The following is an 18,914-nucleotide window of genomic DNA, read 5'->3' as shown; positions in this document are numbered from 1 at the left end:
TGCGTGGAAGAATAGAGCTTCCCCATTCAAATGGGGATGATGGGCTAGATGTCTAGTACTTCTAGACATTCTAGTGCTTCAAATTGAAGTTCTAATTGAAGTTCAAATTGAGATTCAATTTGAAATGAAGACAACTCCTTTTTCTTTTTTTTTTTTTTTTTTTGCATTTGAATGTCTACAGGTGAGCTTAATGTTTAAATATTAAGTTTACTCCTCCTTAGACTCCCCTACTCCCTCTTACTCCTCCCACAATGTTTAATGGTGATCTCTTCTGTGAGGCTGAGAAAGCATTTCAGGCAATCACCCAAAGGGATTGATTCAGCTGCCTAATAAATGTAGACATTTGATACTATTTGAGGTGACTCTGAATATCCTACTTAGACCAAAGCATCTGCTTGGGAGGAGGTGGGTTCAGAGTTGTGGCCACATCTGTCCTCAGTAAACCTTTGCTCATGTTCTGAGGCTAACAGAAGAGCCATTAGAGGGCCTCAAAGAAAACCTGTTTGGCAATTTTCCAAGAAAGCACATTTCTCAGAAGGCTTTGCTTTGACACAAAGCTAAGCGAAACCTTCCACAGCAGACTCCATCAAAAGATTGATTAGAAACTAGGCGTACAAGCCTGACTGCGGGCTCTGTGCTCACCCTGAATGAAGGGCAGAGCTCGCAGTCTTTCAGAGATGCTTCCTTTTCTCCAGGGTTCTGGTGTCTCCAGGCTCCCAAACCATCTACCGCAGTGGCTGATATGAAGATGAGGCCATTCCTCTGTCCGTGGGCACCTCTGTCCCTCAGGGGATGCCTGGCAGGGCTCAGTGTGCCAGGCTATCCATACATCCCACTGCCCAGCTAACCCATTAGGCAGCTTTGAGAACCAGCATCAGGGAACCTACCTGCTCTCTGCCTACCAGGTAGGATACTGGCAATTTAGGAGACCAAAACAGAATTTAATTTCTTTAGAAATCTCTTCCCAAGAACTTGGGTTTCAAGATCAAATATAGTAGAGATTCAGGAGTTGATACTCTTCATGGTTATAAACTGCTATTTGACAGCTACCTGTATTTCTGTTCTCTACCTCTCATTCTGGGATGTTTGGGGAAAAGCTACTTTCTTTTGCTCAGAATAGGCATAAGCTATTCATACTAAAAACTTTCCTTCTTTCAACATTGTGGTAGTTTTGTGGTTTGAAAATTGCCTTATTCTCTTAATTCACCAGTGTGGCTTTTTTGTTATATATTAATTGCTTTGATTCCAAAATAATTTCTCTGCACGCATAACATTGTGAGGAAAAAAAGATTCACATTTTAACTAAGCCATTTCTATTTCTATATCTCTTTTAAAAATGAAATCTATAGATTTTTATTATGAAATGAATTTGTTAAAGTTCAACTTTCTCTTGAATGGCTAAGTTAGCCATTAAGAGAAATTAATTTGATGGTGCTGACTGTGTCACTAGGGAGAACTGTATAGTTAATAAGACATCTTCATCTTATTTTGGTCTGCAACTGAGAATAACAGTGAGCTACATAGAAGGGAATACAAAGACAGCTAGAATACAGAGGGAAAACAGGGTGGCTTTAGTGAATGCAGAAATCTCTAAAAAAACAAAACAACAACAAAAAAGAACTTGCTGCAGACCTTTCTGTCAGCTTTGTCTTTCTAGGGATCTGACATTTGGTACTGGCCACAGATGCTATCTGGATTTCAAACCAGCTGTTACCACATTGTTTATCAAAGGTTGCTGGACATGTCCTGATATCTGCATAATAGTTTCCATTCTAACCTTTGCTTTTATTACTCAGTATTTCAGCTGATTTCTTTATTTATTTATTGTCTGAGATTTTCAATGTAATGATCACTTTAGACACGGCAGAAGTTAAAAAACAAATGTTGAGAACTTTTAGCCCATATTTTCACCAGGAGGCTTGTGACATTAGAAGAGCAGCTTGTTATTTCACCTTAGAGCATCTTGCATCCATAAGTGACCTGTTTTTGAAATTTTTCCTTAGTTCAGAGATCATAGTAATCAGTGCTCTGTGGAACACAAGTTATTTGCTAATCACAAGTTTGCTTGCTTTAATATTCATGGAAACACAATCCCGGTTACTCCATTTCTGACAGTTTTCAAGCTATTCCATGTTTGTCTTTATTCTTGAGTGCCAAACAGTGCATTAAGTAACTGACTGGGTGGTGCCTTTCCATTACCTGCTAGGAAGTAGATAAAAGACTTTTCTGTACCAAGTAATGGCAATTTCATGTTCTCATTTTTATTGCGAAGCCCCACTGTGCATATGTGTAGTACTGTTCAGAGATCCCAGGTGATATTTGTCCTTTCTAAAGAGTTGTATATTCAGAATAGTTCAATCCAGAGGCAAATCGGAAGAATACGATCATCTGCAAAACAATGTTAGGATAAGTAAAATCAGTTATGGATCTGGCCCCAGTGTTTAAAAATTAAAAAGATTCTGGCAAAAGTACCTGATATGCATGCCCAAAAGATGACCTATTATAGTGCTAGCTGTGTATTCCTAGCGGGAACCTGGAAAACACATGGTCAGGCAGTGATATGCCTCCTTGTTCCCAGATTGAGGAATAGTATGATGTAAACTCATCCATTTGAAAGACAGAGGCCACACAGCAACTACTGCAAACTTCCCCAAAACTGATGACCACTTAACTCATCAAGCCATGTGTAGATTTCCCAGAGTAACTAGAAACTACATGACTTAGTGGATGTTACAGAACATAGGATACTGATAGGGCCCCCATTATAAAACCAGTGCAGATGTGTGTCCCCTAGCCAGCCAACTTAATATTGCAGCTGTGGGGCATTCCACCAATTCTTAATATATTCTACATTACAAACTGAAGGGATATTTCAACATGCTTTTTTTTTTCTCAGCATTAAGCAAGCCATTTACCAGCATACTCAGCAATCCTAGGTGCTCATCTGCCCCTTTGACCCTTACTCCCTTCCCTCAAAATGCAACTGCAGTGTGAGTCTCTCACTTTGCCAGATGCTCCCTGCTCTCTTTCCTCTTTGCCCAACCCTCTCTTCTAGCAGCTCTCAAGATGGCAGCATCATAAATGCAAACACAGTACCCGAGAGGCAGGATTGCTGCTCTGGCAGATACAGGAAGAGAAAAAAATATAGAAGAAATAATGTCTGATATTTTAATGAAAGTAGATGGGCTTTTTTTAGTAATGTGATTTTGTATAAGGTAAATGGATCAGTCAGGTTCCGGGAATATCTTAAAAGGATATTTTTTAATGCATTGCAGTGCCTCTGCGTTTAGAGCAAATTATATGCAATACCATTTATTTTCCCACCTACTTTATGGAAACCTGTGACACCACTACAGAAAAACCTAAGACAGAACTTTGTTTTGCTAAGCTACATACATATATATATATATATATAGTAGGATTAGCTATATTAGACTTTTTTTCTTTTCATTCCTCCATCATCCTGGCATATGCCAGTACCTGTTCTGCTTATGAGCTTTTTGAACAGTGGGCTTCTACATCTCTTGGAAACTCACCTCTTAATGGCCACATGTTTTAGTATGAGGATACTCATGGGTAACACTCACTACAGCCCTGAAAATCATTTTCCCTGCTTCATTCCTTCCTCATTTCATGTTAGTGTAACCATGCTCTTCATCCAGAAGACTGCTCTCCAGATCATGGTTTGTACCATCTCTCTGTGCCAAGTCCTGTGCCTCAGGAGGGTAGCATCAGGAGTCTTCATGTCCCTGCCATGTTTAGGTAATGCATAGCACACTCTTATCTCACCAGTCCTCGATGAATGGCTGGGAGTTGTGAGCGAAGCTATTCCATTTCTGTTTCTCTCCTTCCACTGGTTTTATCACTGCCTGCTTTTCAAAGATACGTCCAGCTTCATCAAACAGCAACGTTTGAAGTCTGTTCACATCCATTCATGTCACCATCTCTAAGATACAAAGCAACGTTCTCAGTGTTTGCTGGTAGCCCCTGGGATGGTACTGGGAAAGTTAATGAATTTCAGAAAAGGAATCAGAGGATCCTACTACTTGTGCTTCTACTCTGATTTCCTGTAGTTTCTGGCAGACATGCTGTGTGTCTTGAAGCTCTCTGATGGTACCACCTGCTCATAACTCTGAGATAGTAATTCAGATGGAGGCAGAAGGTCATGTATCCAGTGATTAACAAGGAAACACCTCAAAATCATCATGTGTAAGGAGTGCAGACACACTTTTTTTTTTTTTTCTCCCCCCAAGAGTTAAGCTACTGAGCCTATAGTGGACAAATCAAATTACTGTGACTTTCCATGCCTGTATGGCTGTAGGGAAGAGCCATCATCAGCCAACACATTTTGTGGGCATTAGCACCTTGGATTGACAAGATTATATGGCAATTAAAAATGCATTACTCAAACGGTGTTAACAAGCAAGTCTTAAGAAAACCTAAAACACAAAGCCCTTTTAGTTATATCACATTTTGGCATAGAACAGGATACTTAATGGTCTTAAGGGATAATATTTTTTATTGAGGACTTAGACTTACTATTGGTGAATATTTAAAGTATATAGAGAAATATCAAAGCTTCTATAAGAAAACAGCTTCTATAAGAAAACAGCTTCTGTATGCTTCTTTGGGGCTTAATAGTGACAAAATAGTGCCTTTTGTGTATATAAATTCATTTTGCTAACAAATATGGTTGCATACTATCCTTTTTTCTCTTTCTTTTACAACCTATCCATGTAGTCAGCAATATAAGGATATAAAAGTTTGATCAGACCCTTATTGGCTGTTAAAGGACACTGAAAACAACTAGTTAATTGCAAGAAAATGTAAAAATGAAGTACATGGTCAATATTGTACCAAACAAAAAGAATTACAGATGCAGAATTTCATTAGGGAAAAAAAAGTCAGATAAGCAGAAATTGCATTTCCTTGATGATGGTAAAGGTGTTAAATGTAGTCAGTTGGATGGTAATGATAAAATAATTTGGAAAAAAAAATCTAATTTAAAAAAAAGTTCAGCACAAATAAATGGGGGAAAGCTGAAGGAATATTGTGCCTTTTATAGGACAAAAAGTCTAACCAAGTCATGAAAAAGATGCTACCTATCCTATAGGTAATGGATAGTATTCTGTTACCCCTTTTTATTTAATCTGGCAATATGTAGTATATGCCTTACAACTGGAACGATACCTAGTAGTGCTAAGCATTGCCAAGCCTGTCTGCCTGTAACTTTTGGCACAAAACTTCAAAATCACAAAGAATGAAACTCTGTCCTCTTTGTACAAACATCCTGGATTTTTTTAGGTCACAGGATGCAACAATAACTGGCAATTTCTCTGGCCTGCCCTCAGAAGCTTTTCATCCTAGGTGAATATCAGCATCAAGGGATGGGTACATTACTCTGGCAGTAGTCTCCTGCTTGTGGCCAATTTCTTCTCCAAGGCCTTTATGGCTCCTCTTCCCTACTTGTCAACTACAAGTTCAGCTATATGACAGAATAAGCAACTATGGGATCCCAGGAGGAACAACGACCAGGAATGGGGCTGCCACCACCAGAACACTTAATCCTGCTTCCTGCCTGAGGTCTGTGAATTGCTGCAGTGGTTGCAAATTTCTTCCTTCCCAAGAGTGCCACAGATTCCAGCAGACAGCAGGATACAGGCAGGACATGAGTGTGTGTTTGTGTGTGTGTGTGTGCTGAAGTTGATCTATGTGCTTGAAATAGACCTAACACTTCAGAAAAGAGCCTGACTAATCGGGCCTGGACACATGAATATAGTGTGTTTTCACTGTAGGAATGGGCATGGTCCAGAGGGGAAACCACAGCATATGCAGTTCTCTTCCAGCCTCTGAAAATGGGTAGGTGCTTCCAGACGACTGGGGCTGGCCTAGGATTTGTTTTTACCTTTCACGTAGAACACACAAAACATGCCAAAACCATGAAGAGATGCTCAAATAAAGGAACATTAAAACTTTTTGCATTAATTAAGCCCACAGAAGATGAGATAAGACAATTAATTAATTATACATGTGCAGCGCTGCACAGGAAAAATTGTTTTGCTTTAACTTACATTTGTAAGAACTGTTTAATGTATTATAGTATTATTTTTCCCACATGAGTTTAGATTATTGCTTTTAGCAACAGGTGTTAGAATATACCTGGCAGTACGTGGTAATCAAGTGTATGGGAAGTAAACATTGAACCTTATTCTCAGCATATTAGATATGGTGAACAGGATCAAAAACAAACATTTGATGAAAATCTACACAACTGACTTTAATGGAAACTGACTATTTCACTCTATTCATAAAACTTATTACAGTTGCCATCTAAACAACTCGATTGTTCTCTGCGCCTGCCCTATATTTTCTTTATGTTGAAGAATGAGAAACAATGAGCTACATGAAATTATTTGGTAAAGACCTACTGGAGCAGCAGGAACAATGCCAATAACTGACTTTCACCTCATATAGTCTTTATTTAAAATAATTGATATATTTTGAATATTGCACAACATGTTTCTGATGCTGGAAGATCTGTATAGACCAGGCTCCGAGACTGTACAGGGCCTCGCTCATAAGGACAAAGACTACAACTGCACAAAGTCTATCCACAGATCTTCACATTTTTAAGAGTATTTTAGATATGGGCTGTTGTTATTATGTTGTTGGAGTCATTAACATGTTTCATTTATACTTGAATGTTCCAGATTGCTGTTGAACTTAGGAACATAATGTCCAGTGAAGCATCACATGAGATAACTTCAGCTAGGTCATTAGATTTTTAATTAAAGTACAGTAGTACGTTAAAAGCTGTTGGCCTCTTGCATTCAGGTAGAATAAATTGCATAAAATGTGAATGCTTCATATTGCTCGTTGCTCTTCTGCTTTACCATATTATGATATTTCATACTGCATAATAACTGATAATGATACAGCCACTCAGCATATTTAGCTGAGAAAGAAGTCACTTAGAGTCATCTTGATCCTGCAAAGTACATATCTTTATGGTAGTGGATAATATAATGGATGTGAAGAGCGCTAATTTTCATGATGTAAAGTAGGGTGAAGTAATAGTAATAAGGTAGTAAAGTAAGGTAAAGGAGTCCCTGTATAAGTATTCTACTTTTTCAGATAGTTTCTTATAGTATAGACATCTTGTTAAAATAATAATAAATATTCCAAAAGTTACCTGGGCCTGAGTTTTTTTTTCTTTCTAGATAATTGGCTGAATTTTTTATTATCATATTTCTTTAGATAGTATTTGCAAAACGAAATGCTGCCTTGGTGCAGTAACTGATAATAAAGGGTAGTTATTCTATGGCCATTGTGAGAATGGTGGTATTATCTTGCTTTGCAGCATATTGGCATCAGTAGATTTTCCTTCAGCTTAAACACAATTGAACAGGGACTTAACAGGTAACCAGTGGAGCATTTATACCCCAACATAGTGGAACTTTGCCCATGGAAGTGTTTCTGTGGGGGCAAGCTGTTGCTTGAGTAAATCACATGCAGAGGTTTTTCTATTGTAGCAAATAAAGCTTTTCATGGTAAATTGGAAAATCATTTGCATTGTTTTCTGCTTTCTTTTTCTTGTTTTTCCTGATTATTTTGTAACTTTTATGACTGAATTGAAGGTCATGTGTCTGCATAACTATTAGTAGTAACCTCTTCTTTTTAATCACCTGAGGGAGTGGTGGCAAAGGGGGGTTTGCTGGGGTTTGCTCTGGGAATGGGGATGTGGGTTCCCAACTACCCGCTAGACCCGGCTCCTTCTGCAGTGCTGAGGGGCAGCGGCTCCTGACACCCCAGGGGCCTCTCTGCTCGGCTCTGCTTGGCTCGTGGTGCCTTATCCTGTGATTTGACATGGCTCTGATATACTTGTAGGATAGGGAGATTTATCAAGTGCCAGATACATCAAATAAATTGCTGATAACTAATAAACTGTGTTGTTCAGTGTACTTTATTACATAGTGGTAACAAAGAAGATTTTGTTGTTTCTTTTTAAATTTGGTCAACCGTGCCTCAAAAAGCTTCAAATGACTTAAATGATTTAGCTTTTTTTTATTTTTTACTTTTTTTATTGGGCACTGAGTAACCTGTTTGATACTGACTCATTCATCAAATAAGTACTTCAGGAAAAGATATCCTGTCAAGTGCAGCAGACAAAGCTCTGAACAGCATTTTGCTGCTAATGACTCATAGAACGTTATTGCAAAGGTTGTAAAATGACACATTATTATCTACTAGACATTGATCACAATTATATCACTGATAAAGGGAAAATATATCAAATGTTGTGTTGCAAATATGTCCTTCAATGAAAGAAATGTTATTGGCATAATTTCAACAGTAGCTGTGTGATGCTTCTAAATGCAGAATAAAAGTGTTTTGGATATCCTCTGGATGAAAGGAGTTATTTCTCTGAGTTATTCATTTATTCATTTTCATTTAATATTCATGTTATATCATACATTATAAAACTTTGACCATTTTGCTTTCAGACACTGCAGAACCCTGATAATTATGCTCTGTGTAAAATACAATTCCCTGGTTTACCTGCCTGCTTGGACTGGATGGCAGAATCTTAATTTGCTGTCATAGATTTCATGGTGCTTTGCTCATATCACACAGTTACAATAAGCATGTTACGCATACAGTCTACACCATCTTCTTCAGGCAGAATACAGGGACTTTCATCCTTGCAAAATGAATAATTACACTAGGATATTAATTTTTGTGTTTGCTTTTGGATTTATTAGCTCTAACAGTAAAAAATACATCAATTAGCTTTTATGGTCTATCTAACTACCTCTTACCTCAGAGAAGCTCAGAGCTTTCCATTTACTGGTTCTGTGAATAACTTTCTAAAAACGGACTGTTTTTAGGCAGTTGGATAGGTGGCATTTTTGTCATTGCCATCTTTAAATTTGTATAAGGTGGTGCAAAACTAGGGAAAGAGATTGCTAAGATCTTACAATGAAACATAATTCCTGCTTTGTACCTGTCTCACGTGAATTTAATTTTGGTTTCTGTAGACTCCAGAGGAAGGAGCCTCTACAAGCATCTATGCAGCAGTATCACCCGAAATGGAAGGAGTTGGTGCTTGCTACCTTTACAATGAGGAAAGGACAAAATCAGCTGACGTAACGTATGATGAGGAGCTGCAGAGAAGGCTTTGGACAGAAAGCTGCAAGATGGTTGGGATTTCTGATGAATCCAGCAGAGTTCCATAGAAAAAGCCACTTCCAGCTGGGTAAATGAAATATAGTGACAAGCATCTTAGGTGAATTCTTGCAGCATCAGTCATCATCCTGGAAATCACTGTTCAGTCCCAAAGGCAAACATGAACAGCTCTGTTCTTCACTTGAACCCCTAATCTGCTAGGGTGTGGGGGGAATATTCCCAGAGAAAGGTGTACGTGGTTGGTTTTAAATCTAACCATCAGTTTTGTAAATCATTATGTTTCAGTCTGTGATTAAAATACAATCTTTAACCTTGTGCAGAGTTGAGTTGTCAGCTTTTGTTCAACAAGAACAGACTTTACCTGGTCAATGTGCTGTGTCTGTGGCATGCTGGTCTTAAGCCAACTCTCTCTTTTTCAATCAATTCAAAAAGTTACATCTTCTTTCCTAAAGCTTCATTAATCTTTGAGACACTTTATAATGAATGCCAGCTTGTTCTAGTTCAGACATTTGACATTCATGATAATTATGCTGTTTCTATCATGACATTAGTTTTATATGTCAACCTTTATCCAAAGGTTTTAAATGAAGATCAGAAAAAAAAGGAAGATTTTCAGAAAGGATATTTTTGGTTGGAGAGAGTTTAAAGGAGAAGCGTAAGAAAGAGCGATGGGTCAAGCATAAGAATGAATACACTGATTTTGGCAGAGGGTGCAGTTGGCCTGTCATAGGTAGATACACTGGGAAAGTGTAAAGCTCAGGGGTGCATATGTGATGCTTTCACCCTGTTGTTTCACAGCCTTTGGCTGATTTTATCTTCAGTATTTTCTGAGCCTGATGTACTCTGTCAATCTGGTGAGTCCAACAGATCTTGCTCCTAATTATTTGTTCTCTTTTCTTCTGAACCCATGTAAACTTGCATCTACAACTCCTTTGAAAAAGGAATTAAATTCTCTACTGTCTGGTGCATGAAGAATCACCTCTTTTTCTTGGATTTTAAACCCAGTTCATGTGAGTTTCAAATTTAGATTTCTTGGTTTGGGAGAAAGAACAAAGAATCACACACTGCTTCCAGTGGGAGATTACCAGTGTGTCCCACTTAAATTGTCTCTTTTCTACACTGAAGAGTTGTTGTTTATTTCCTTCCTAATAATTTTTAACAGTTTGCTTTGTGTTTTTTTTTTACTGTGTGGGGCTGATGTTTTTTTGTCAAACTATCTTTGATAAACCCCAAGATTTCTGTTATGAGTGGAGTGTGTGCAGATACTGATAGTTTTGAACATGCTTTAATGTGTACAATTCAGGGAGCTCTGCCTATGTGTGCCAAAAGAGGCTTCAGGAATGATGATTATGTCCATGAAATAAAGAAAATGCACTAATATGAAGATAGTTTAAGTTTCCACAAGCTCAAATAACTAACAGATGAAATTGCATTCAAGACAGTCAATGCATTTTAACAGGAAGAGGCAGTAAACTATTTTATTAATAGAAAATTTCCCTTGGAAGTTTCAATCAAGATTAGAAGCTATCTGGAGATATCTGTCTTCAGTGAGAGAAGCTCTCCAAACATGGGACTACATGACCAGACAGCCTGAACTCCAGCTGTAAATGGAGTAAGCTCTACCTTGGTCTCATGCCATTATTTGTATGTGTTGTCTCAAAAAGCACTTTATTCCTGTAGGTGTCATTTCATTCTCTTTTTTCTTGTAAGGTATGGAGGGTGGGAGAGAGACACAGTTGGATTTACAGCCTGCATTCACTTTGGGGGTTGGAAGTCAGTACAGAGTCAACTTGGCAATGTAAACACAGTCTTGTGCTCCCATTCTCAGCAGACTAGAAGAAATATTGAATATGTTACTATGCCCTGAACCTCAGTCTGAGTTTTTTGAGCTCTTTGGCTCTGATACTTCTTTAATTACATCTCTGGCTTTTGGTTGAAATAGAGACCACATCTTACTGAAAAGACTATGTTAACATGCTTGTAGAAAAAGCAAAGAGATAGAAAAACAAAAAGTAGCATGATCAAAAAAAGGGCAGTTAAGAAGAAAAATAATAACAAAATCTGAAGCATATTTTCCCTCTTAATTAAATATAAATGATTTTTCCTAGTTTCTTAGATTTAGTAAGGGGTAGGGGTAAATGATAAAATGATAGGAAGTTTTATAGTTAGTCACTATAGCACTTTCTGTATGACTGGATCTTTTCTCTCTCTCGCTCTCCTTTTTTTTTTTTTTTTTTTTTTTTGATATGTGAATCTAGTGCTTGTGAAATGTGCCAGACTGACACTCTGGGAACTAAATTCCTCTGTTTATTCACGGATCATGCACAGGATGCAGTAAGTCTGCTAGACAGCCAACATTTTGACGTTGCCATAGCATTTCCATAGAACATCATTGCTGCTAGAAGTATGTCCAGAATTACTCAAATTAGATGGAACCAAATTACCTCTAGGTTTAACTCCATCAAAGCCACACAGTGTTTGCATGCCTGGTTTCAAGTGACACAGGGGCTAATAAAATAGTAAACAACCAAGAGAGCTGGTCACTCTTACAGTGTAATCTGAACCACTTAGTTAATGGTCTCAGTCCTGTGAAAGCTGTTTTAGCAACGCAGGAAGCATGATGTGTGAGAACAAAATTGTGCTTGTGTGAGGGAAAAATGGGGCCTAAACCCACGGATTTCTAAAAGCATTGCAATGTCTTGAAGATATATTGGAGCTAATTTCAAAAGAACTATCTCAGGAATAAAAAGCAGTAAACTGTGTCAATCCTGTGATAAACATACGGCTTTGTCTTGAGCAAAACTGAGTGTAGCTATAAAGTGCCTATAAGTTGCAATGCTGCTGTAAAAATCCAACAAGATTGTTTGGGATATGTTTTTAGGAAAAAAATTACAGCAGATACAAATAGGGAAATGATTTTAGCTTTGCACACAGGAATAGTAAGAATTGATTTCTTTTTCACATTTCAAGGACATAAATTTCTGAAAATCTGAGACGACCTTTTTTTTGGGTTCATTGAAGACAGATTAAGAGATGGCTCGAGTACCTGCCATAGGTACAGTAGGTGCATACATATAGAAAAATACTGGAGAGATTTTTAACCTTGAGAAGGAAAGTTAAGTCCCAGGATTGCAAATTAGACAAATTAACCTTCTAACAAGAAATGAGATTATGAGAATAATTACATATTGGACCACGCAGATCTGATATCTGAAGATAGCCATCTATTTTCATTAGACATAAAGGGCAGCTAGGCCAGGTAGACTCCGAAGCAAAGTACATTAGTCACACAAAAGTCGTGACTAGATTGTCTCTCAGGTCCAAAGTGATAGCACTTATTTCTATTTGTATGAAAATGCCCATTGCTCACAACACACAGACTAATTTTTAATTTAAAAATTTAGGTGGCTTCTGATACATCTTAAAAACGCACCCAAAACTGATGGACTTTTTCAAATATTCTGTGATGAAAAGAAGCAACAGCAAAGGGCCACTGTGATTGGATTCTATTAAGGAGGGGAAAAATGTTTCAAACCATTATTTCAGTCGTATATTCTTTTATTTTTCTTCTCCTGCCAAAAATAAAACTTTAACCTTGATAAGGACAAAAGGAAATGACTTATTTTAAAAGACAGTTCAAAGTAATCTTACATGTAGTATTGCAATGAATGTAGTTATTAGGAATGAGGGATGAGAAATGCTGTTAAACAGTGCACTTGCACAGGAAATAAATAATTTGCTGACACAGGGCCCTAAGTTTCTTAGGAGAAACGCTAACTCTCAACATTAATTAACTAACTAGTTCATTTGTAAACAGTGGGAATGGATTATGTACTGAAAGAATATGTGCTGTAATTTGCATGTGAATACACTGTGTTATTCACACATAACAAGGCAGCTGAATCCTTGCTTTAAGTACAAAATTGATTTAACTGTGGAACCTCTAGCCACACTTCCATAATAATGTTTTATAAATATTTAAGCTTTCAGCTGATCATTAAAGAGAGCAAGCTGTAGTTCCACAACACACAGAAAAAAAAATCATATATTTTACCATTCAGTTTTTGCACAACTATCAAGCATTTTAGTACACAGTGAGAAGTGAGTATATCATAGAGTGAGTATATCAGAGGAGCTTATTATCTGATGTCAGGCTTATTGCTGCCTCTTGCTATGCTGGCCCAAAACAACGACACTCAGCAGATGTTAAAGTCCTCATCCTGAAGAATATATCTTCATGCAAGCTTTGGCTCTGGTACAGCTCTGGCCTTAGACTGTCCCTGCTCATTTCATGACAGGGCTTATGCTCAAGCTGCCACAACGGAGAAACAAAATCATACTCCAGTAACATTAACATGAAACCTGTGTTTCAGATAAGTTAAAAAGTATATATCTTAGGTGCCTGAGACATGATTTCGAGAGGGCAAAGGTTGAGGGCATAGATTGATCTGCCATGGCTGAAGAGGTCAATGCAGAACATGAAGTCCATTGCACAATACCATCTTGGGGAGCCAGATAAGCTGTTTTACAAAGGAAAAAAAAATGGAAGTTGTTTTTTTTAAAAAATAAAGTCATTCTCTGTTTCAGCAAGACACTACAATAACTGCAGACCCAGCCAGGGACATCTGAGACACCAGAAAAGATCAAGTATTTAGAGATAACTCTCTAGGGACTAAATAATAACAGAAGTTCCAATCTGTGTTTTGGGTAGTATCCTTGGAGCATCTACTTGAGGGCTATAACTAACAATATTTCATGTCACTTTTAAGGTGTTTTAAGTACAGTTCACAGAATAGTAAATACCAGATGTTGGGCAGAGGAGTGAAACAATTTCAAGATGATGGCATACAGAACAGAAATGCACAGACACTTTCATTTTTAAAGTGTCCATAAAGAAACCAGTATCAGAAGTCACAAAAAGCAGAACCTTCTGTCCCTTGACAGAGTGGAGAGAGATTGGGATTTTGCAGATTTCTTTGGCTATCTGCAGAGATGCACTGAGCACTGCCAAGATAAATCTGCATTAGTGGCAGAGGGCTGTTTCTGGAATCATGTAGCAGTTAGCTTTCTTACTGCAATCCTCTGCTCTTGCTAGAATCTATCCTTTTTGGAAACGGATTCAATCAAGAATTTATTTCACACAGGAAATCGAGAGTCACAAAAAAAGTGAGAAAATAGTGGTGACTGTCATTTATTTGGACAAACACTTGTCTAGATTGAAACCAATGACTTTAGGGTGAAGAAGTGATTAACAAACAGCCTTCTCTTCTCCCCCCGCACCTGCGCCACCATTACACTATTGCACTTCTTCAGTGATATTTAATTACATGTCCTTTAAACTGAGTTCCTAACTGGTAACCTCTTCACAGGCAGAATGCAAGCAAAGTCATGATGGTTAGCAGCCTTAAGTTCTATCCTAAGGTTATAGACCAACAAATGCAGCATTTTCATCTATCTTTGCACTGCATTAATTCAGAAAGGCCTCAAGTAGCATTGTTGTTAAAGGTCACAACAAAGCAGATTCATTTTATCTATTATTTATCTTGCTTTCTCTGAAATTGTACCAGTATTTGTCCCTGTTGCCCAGATTAATAGAATTTGTTATGTAGTCCATATTGCCTTGCATATGTTCAAGGGCTGAGATCTAATTAAGGATTATTTAACAATTCCTAGGGGGAAAAAAATCCTTGTAAGAATTGCAGCATAGCTAAGCTAAATAATCCTGTATTCTTTTCTTAGGAAGAAAACTTTCATTTAAAACAATCCCAACAATTTATAGAAAAGTAAGACTTGGTTCAAAAAAGTTAATGTAAAATATTTGCACAGAAGATTTCCCCTAACTACATTGCACAGTTCTGTTGAAGTTAATGAGACATCCCAGAGTCATAGTAGAGAGATGTGTAACTTAATAGCACAAGAAGCTATAAAAACCTTGTGTCATTTAAATTTGATCATTCCTCAGAACATTATCTCTGGAGTTAGAGCTCCTTTATGCTTCTATTAAGCTATTGTATATTAAGGGCTTCTCTTTGCCTCTAAAAAATGTGCAGTATAAAGAGAGACCACACTCTAAAAAATGCACAGTCCAGAAATTCCACTGATTTAGGATACTGAGAGCAGAGACTACGATTCACCTCACTTAAACAAAGCCATCGGAAGGGAAGATGGATATTCTAAGGTTCTGTAGTCCCTCTGTAGTCAGGGAGTGAAACACTTCTGTGAGACTATTCCACCTACCTATTTTAGTGTAAAATGAATTACCCGCTGAAGATGCTCTCTGCTTGATCAGCCAGTGAGGGAAAATGGACAAGTAGTCTAAGATAAACACCCAGTGCCTTTATAGCATCGAGCTTTTGTTGGCTTAGCCAAATCTCCATGGAATTGAACTGGTTAAGAATTAAGCCTTTATTTTAGAGGGGGGTGGTAGGGAGGGTTCCTATTTCTTTTAGCTCAGAAGGTATCATAGAAATCATAGAGTTTATCTTCTGCAGAGCAAAGATAAGCTAATTCCCATTAGAACAAGATCATCTCTTCTACTCATCAGTCATCGGTTCTCATTTAAAAATTCCCAGGATATGTTTTTTTCCAGTCATAAATTACCTCTTTTTGAAAGTACAGCTCAATTTCACATCTGAATTGGAATAACTTTTAATGTCTCAGCTATTTGATCTTGCTGTACTTTCATCTGCTAGGCTGAAGAACATGTATTTCTGATCTCAGTGGAGGTGACCAGAAAATGGCTAAAAAGAAGTCATCTCTTGACTTTTTTGGATAACATAGTTTGATTAAACTTTTTGAATCTTTCATTGGAACTCATGCTTTACATCTTTAAATCATTGTGTCTCTTCACGAATCTGACGTAATTTTTCAGCATGCTTCTTCCTTTCTAGACACTGTACCTGAGCACATCTTTCTGTAGATTTTAGCATAAATAGGTCATATAGTCTTACTAATCAGTTATTTTTTTCTCTGTTCCTACAACCCTAGTCTATATGAGCCCTCTTGCCCAAAGAAAGAACATAGAGGATTGTAGGGAAGTTCAACTTCAGAGACTCTACAGGTCTTCTGCAGACTCTTATCCCGTAAATGCAGCACATACTTCCCATTTTTTCAAGATGTATGATCTAATAGATAAGTAAACACTTCTAGTGTGATTTATTTGCACAGCTGGAGCCCTAAATCTGTAGTGAAGAGTGTTTGAGAGGCTTGGGGAGCTGTTGAGTCAAGAGGTGCAACACCCACTAAGAGCTGGAGCACTGACATCACGAAAACATGCCACAGGTCAGCAATTAGAGCAATAGATAAAATAATAAACCATGGCCTGCCTTATTTGGCATATAACTAATTTTACCAAATCAGTCACTTCATTCACTGTTAAAATTACTTCTGTTATTTATTCACTCTGACAGAAGCACCCGGAAGATGTTTCTCTCTCCTCCCAACAAGGTTAGTTGTACAAATCCTTATTTCTCTGCATCTGTGAGGTGCGGTGATCCTGTGCAATTACACAGTGCTTCAACACAGTACTCAAGATTCTAGCAGTGATTTAGAAAAGCTGATTAGACTTTCAGAAAACTTTTCTTATCTAATACTAATTCTTAATCTTCATTTCCCACCTCTCCCTCACTCTCTTTTCTCTTCATATACAGCTTGTCTATGTTCGTACAGTCAAAAGATTTCTTGCAAAGCTGACAGAAACAAGGTTTATTACTGCACATCAGCTGGGTATGGTAATACTGATCATGACACAATAACTCCCTCCTGCCTTGTTGTGTCCAAGGACATTGAACTCAGGCTGCAATTTTATAGCTTCTCTGCCTCTTTAAGAGGACAATCATTGCCATCTCTTTCATGGGACTCTAAGCCCCATTTCATACCACATTTATTTAATGCAGCATCGCTGTTACCAAATTTATCATTATTCTTCATCTAGAACAGAAAGCATTTTTCCAGCATCTTATTCTCCAAGAAATGATGAAAGTACAGCTGTCATACTGCATCTGAGCAAAAGGTAAAATTGCAGATATTTCTTACACAACAGAAGTTTTGAAGTATTTACTTTGGAAAACCAAAATGGTCTAATAGAAAAATTTGATTTAAAAAGATGATGGAAATATTAACCATTAAAAATTTTAATTATTCAATTTTCCAGCACTTGAGAAATAAGAAGTCTTATTTTTTATAATACTGAGCAAATATAGTATCCAAGTTTGAAGTGATGTGGATCACTACGGCTGTGATTCCCCATACTGCTTCACTTTAGATGGTGCAGCATTTTGCAATGAAATATTAAATACAAGGTAAAAGATGAAACCTTAATGAAAGACATGTCCTTCATGTTGTTCTGAACATAAAATTTCACATCTTTAGAAATAGTGCTTTGAGGAATTTTTTATTTTGCCATAGATGAGTTGAAATTTTGAAGTGCGGGAGAGTATACTTTGCGCAGAAAACTTCCTGAGGTCCATGACAAGGCAGCACAGAAGAGGCATGCTTGATCTTCTTTCTCCTCTTCCTCCACTTTTTCTGCTATGAAGACTGCATAAAAAGAAGAGTTAGCAGTTATTGCAATGACAAAAACTGAAAAAAAAAAAAGGAAAGCGCTATTAGCCAGGTCTTAACCAGGTCAAGCAAGATATTTATATCTCAGTTTTGAATAGCCCTTCAAGAGTAGCTCTTGAGCTCACTGGACATGGAAAATTCAGGCCTATCTGGTAGGAGACGTGTCCTTAAGGACTCTTAATTTCCATGCTTGTCCAATCTTACTTTCACAACGGATGGTAACAAAAAGTGGCTGCTATTTTCAGTGTAGCTGAAAAGGTCGCATTCTGGATGTTGCTCTTTTTGAAGTGTCATCTTTTTAATTCATTTGCAAATTCGTGGAAAATCATTTTGATTTTGTTTTGATAGCTCTGAGGTCAGGCAGGCTGACCATGATCATCTGAACAATACCTCTTAAATTCAAAAACTTGTGAAAGTGGGTTTACAAATGTTTTCATCCTCAAAACTCTATGTCTATATCATTCTAAAGTACCTAACAGGTCTGGGTAATAGGTCAGTCTAAATTTGTAGTTTTTTCCTTTCACTGAAGTTCTGTGCATCTACATGACCTAATTCTCCTGCAAGTAGATGTTTTGAGACATTGCAGTTAGTTAGACATTGCATCAGGTCAGTTCAGGAAAAACAAATAAAAGCGTGTGCCTGAGAATATTTTAATCAGTACATTGCTTTTAAGCATGTACTCAAATTTCATTTTGTGCTTTACTCACTTAAAGCTAAAGTGTGTTGAGCTGCAGACACAGGACAAGTGACAAGAGGATAATGAAATCACATCCAGGTGGGTACAATCTGCAGAGCAAGTTAGAGGGCTAATATTTATTTAAAATAAAGATCAAGAGAAACTCTCTGCATGAAAGAGGCTGCCATAAACTCAAAACAGCATTGTATATTTAAACTTAAAGCCTTGTTTTTCAGTACTTTTCAATTGGAAAATTAATGCATCTGCATAATCTACAGAGGAAAATGTTAGGGACATTAAAATATACTTTTAAAACCAAAACTAATCCCATGTTGGTCATTGAATGATCATATATCACAAGTTCAAACCATATATCAAAACTCTATAAGGATAGAAGCATAGAGTTTTATAAGAAGACCGAAGAGAAGGATCCCTCTGTAAATAAATACAAGAGACCAATATTTCCAGGTACTTGTTTGTAATATAGTGT

The 18,914-nt window shown here is 37.4% G+C and overlaps 1 protein-coding gene across 1 annotated transcript in view; it reads left to right on the top strand.

The window, feature by feature from the left end:
• DHRSX (dehydrogenase/reductase X-linked) overlaps window positions 1-9,501 on the top strand; it is a 167,361-nt gene extending 157,860 nt beyond the window's left edge. The window contains exon 7 of the mRNA XM_088521845.1: window positions 9,039-9,501. Coding sequence (XP_088377971.1) covers window positions 9,039-9,236 — 198 coding nt within the window. The 3' untranslated portion in view covers window positions 9,237-9,501. The remainder of the gene's footprint in view (window positions 1-9,038) is intronic.
• The last annotated feature ends 9,413 nt before the right edge of the window (window positions 9,502-18,914 follow it).

The sequence above is a fragment of the Tinamus guttatus genome, unplaced genomic scaffold (assembly GCF_059628265.1).
Source record: "Tinamus guttatus ecotype Peru unplaced genomic scaffold, ASM5962826v1 Tinamus_guttatus_pri_ptg000134l, whole genome shotgun sequence".
In the NCBI taxonomy this organism is placed as follows: Eukaryota; Metazoa; Chordata; class Aves; order Tinamiformes; family Tinamidae; genus Tinamus; species Tinamus guttatus.
This window is presented reverse-complemented; position numbering and strand designations above follow the sequence as displayed.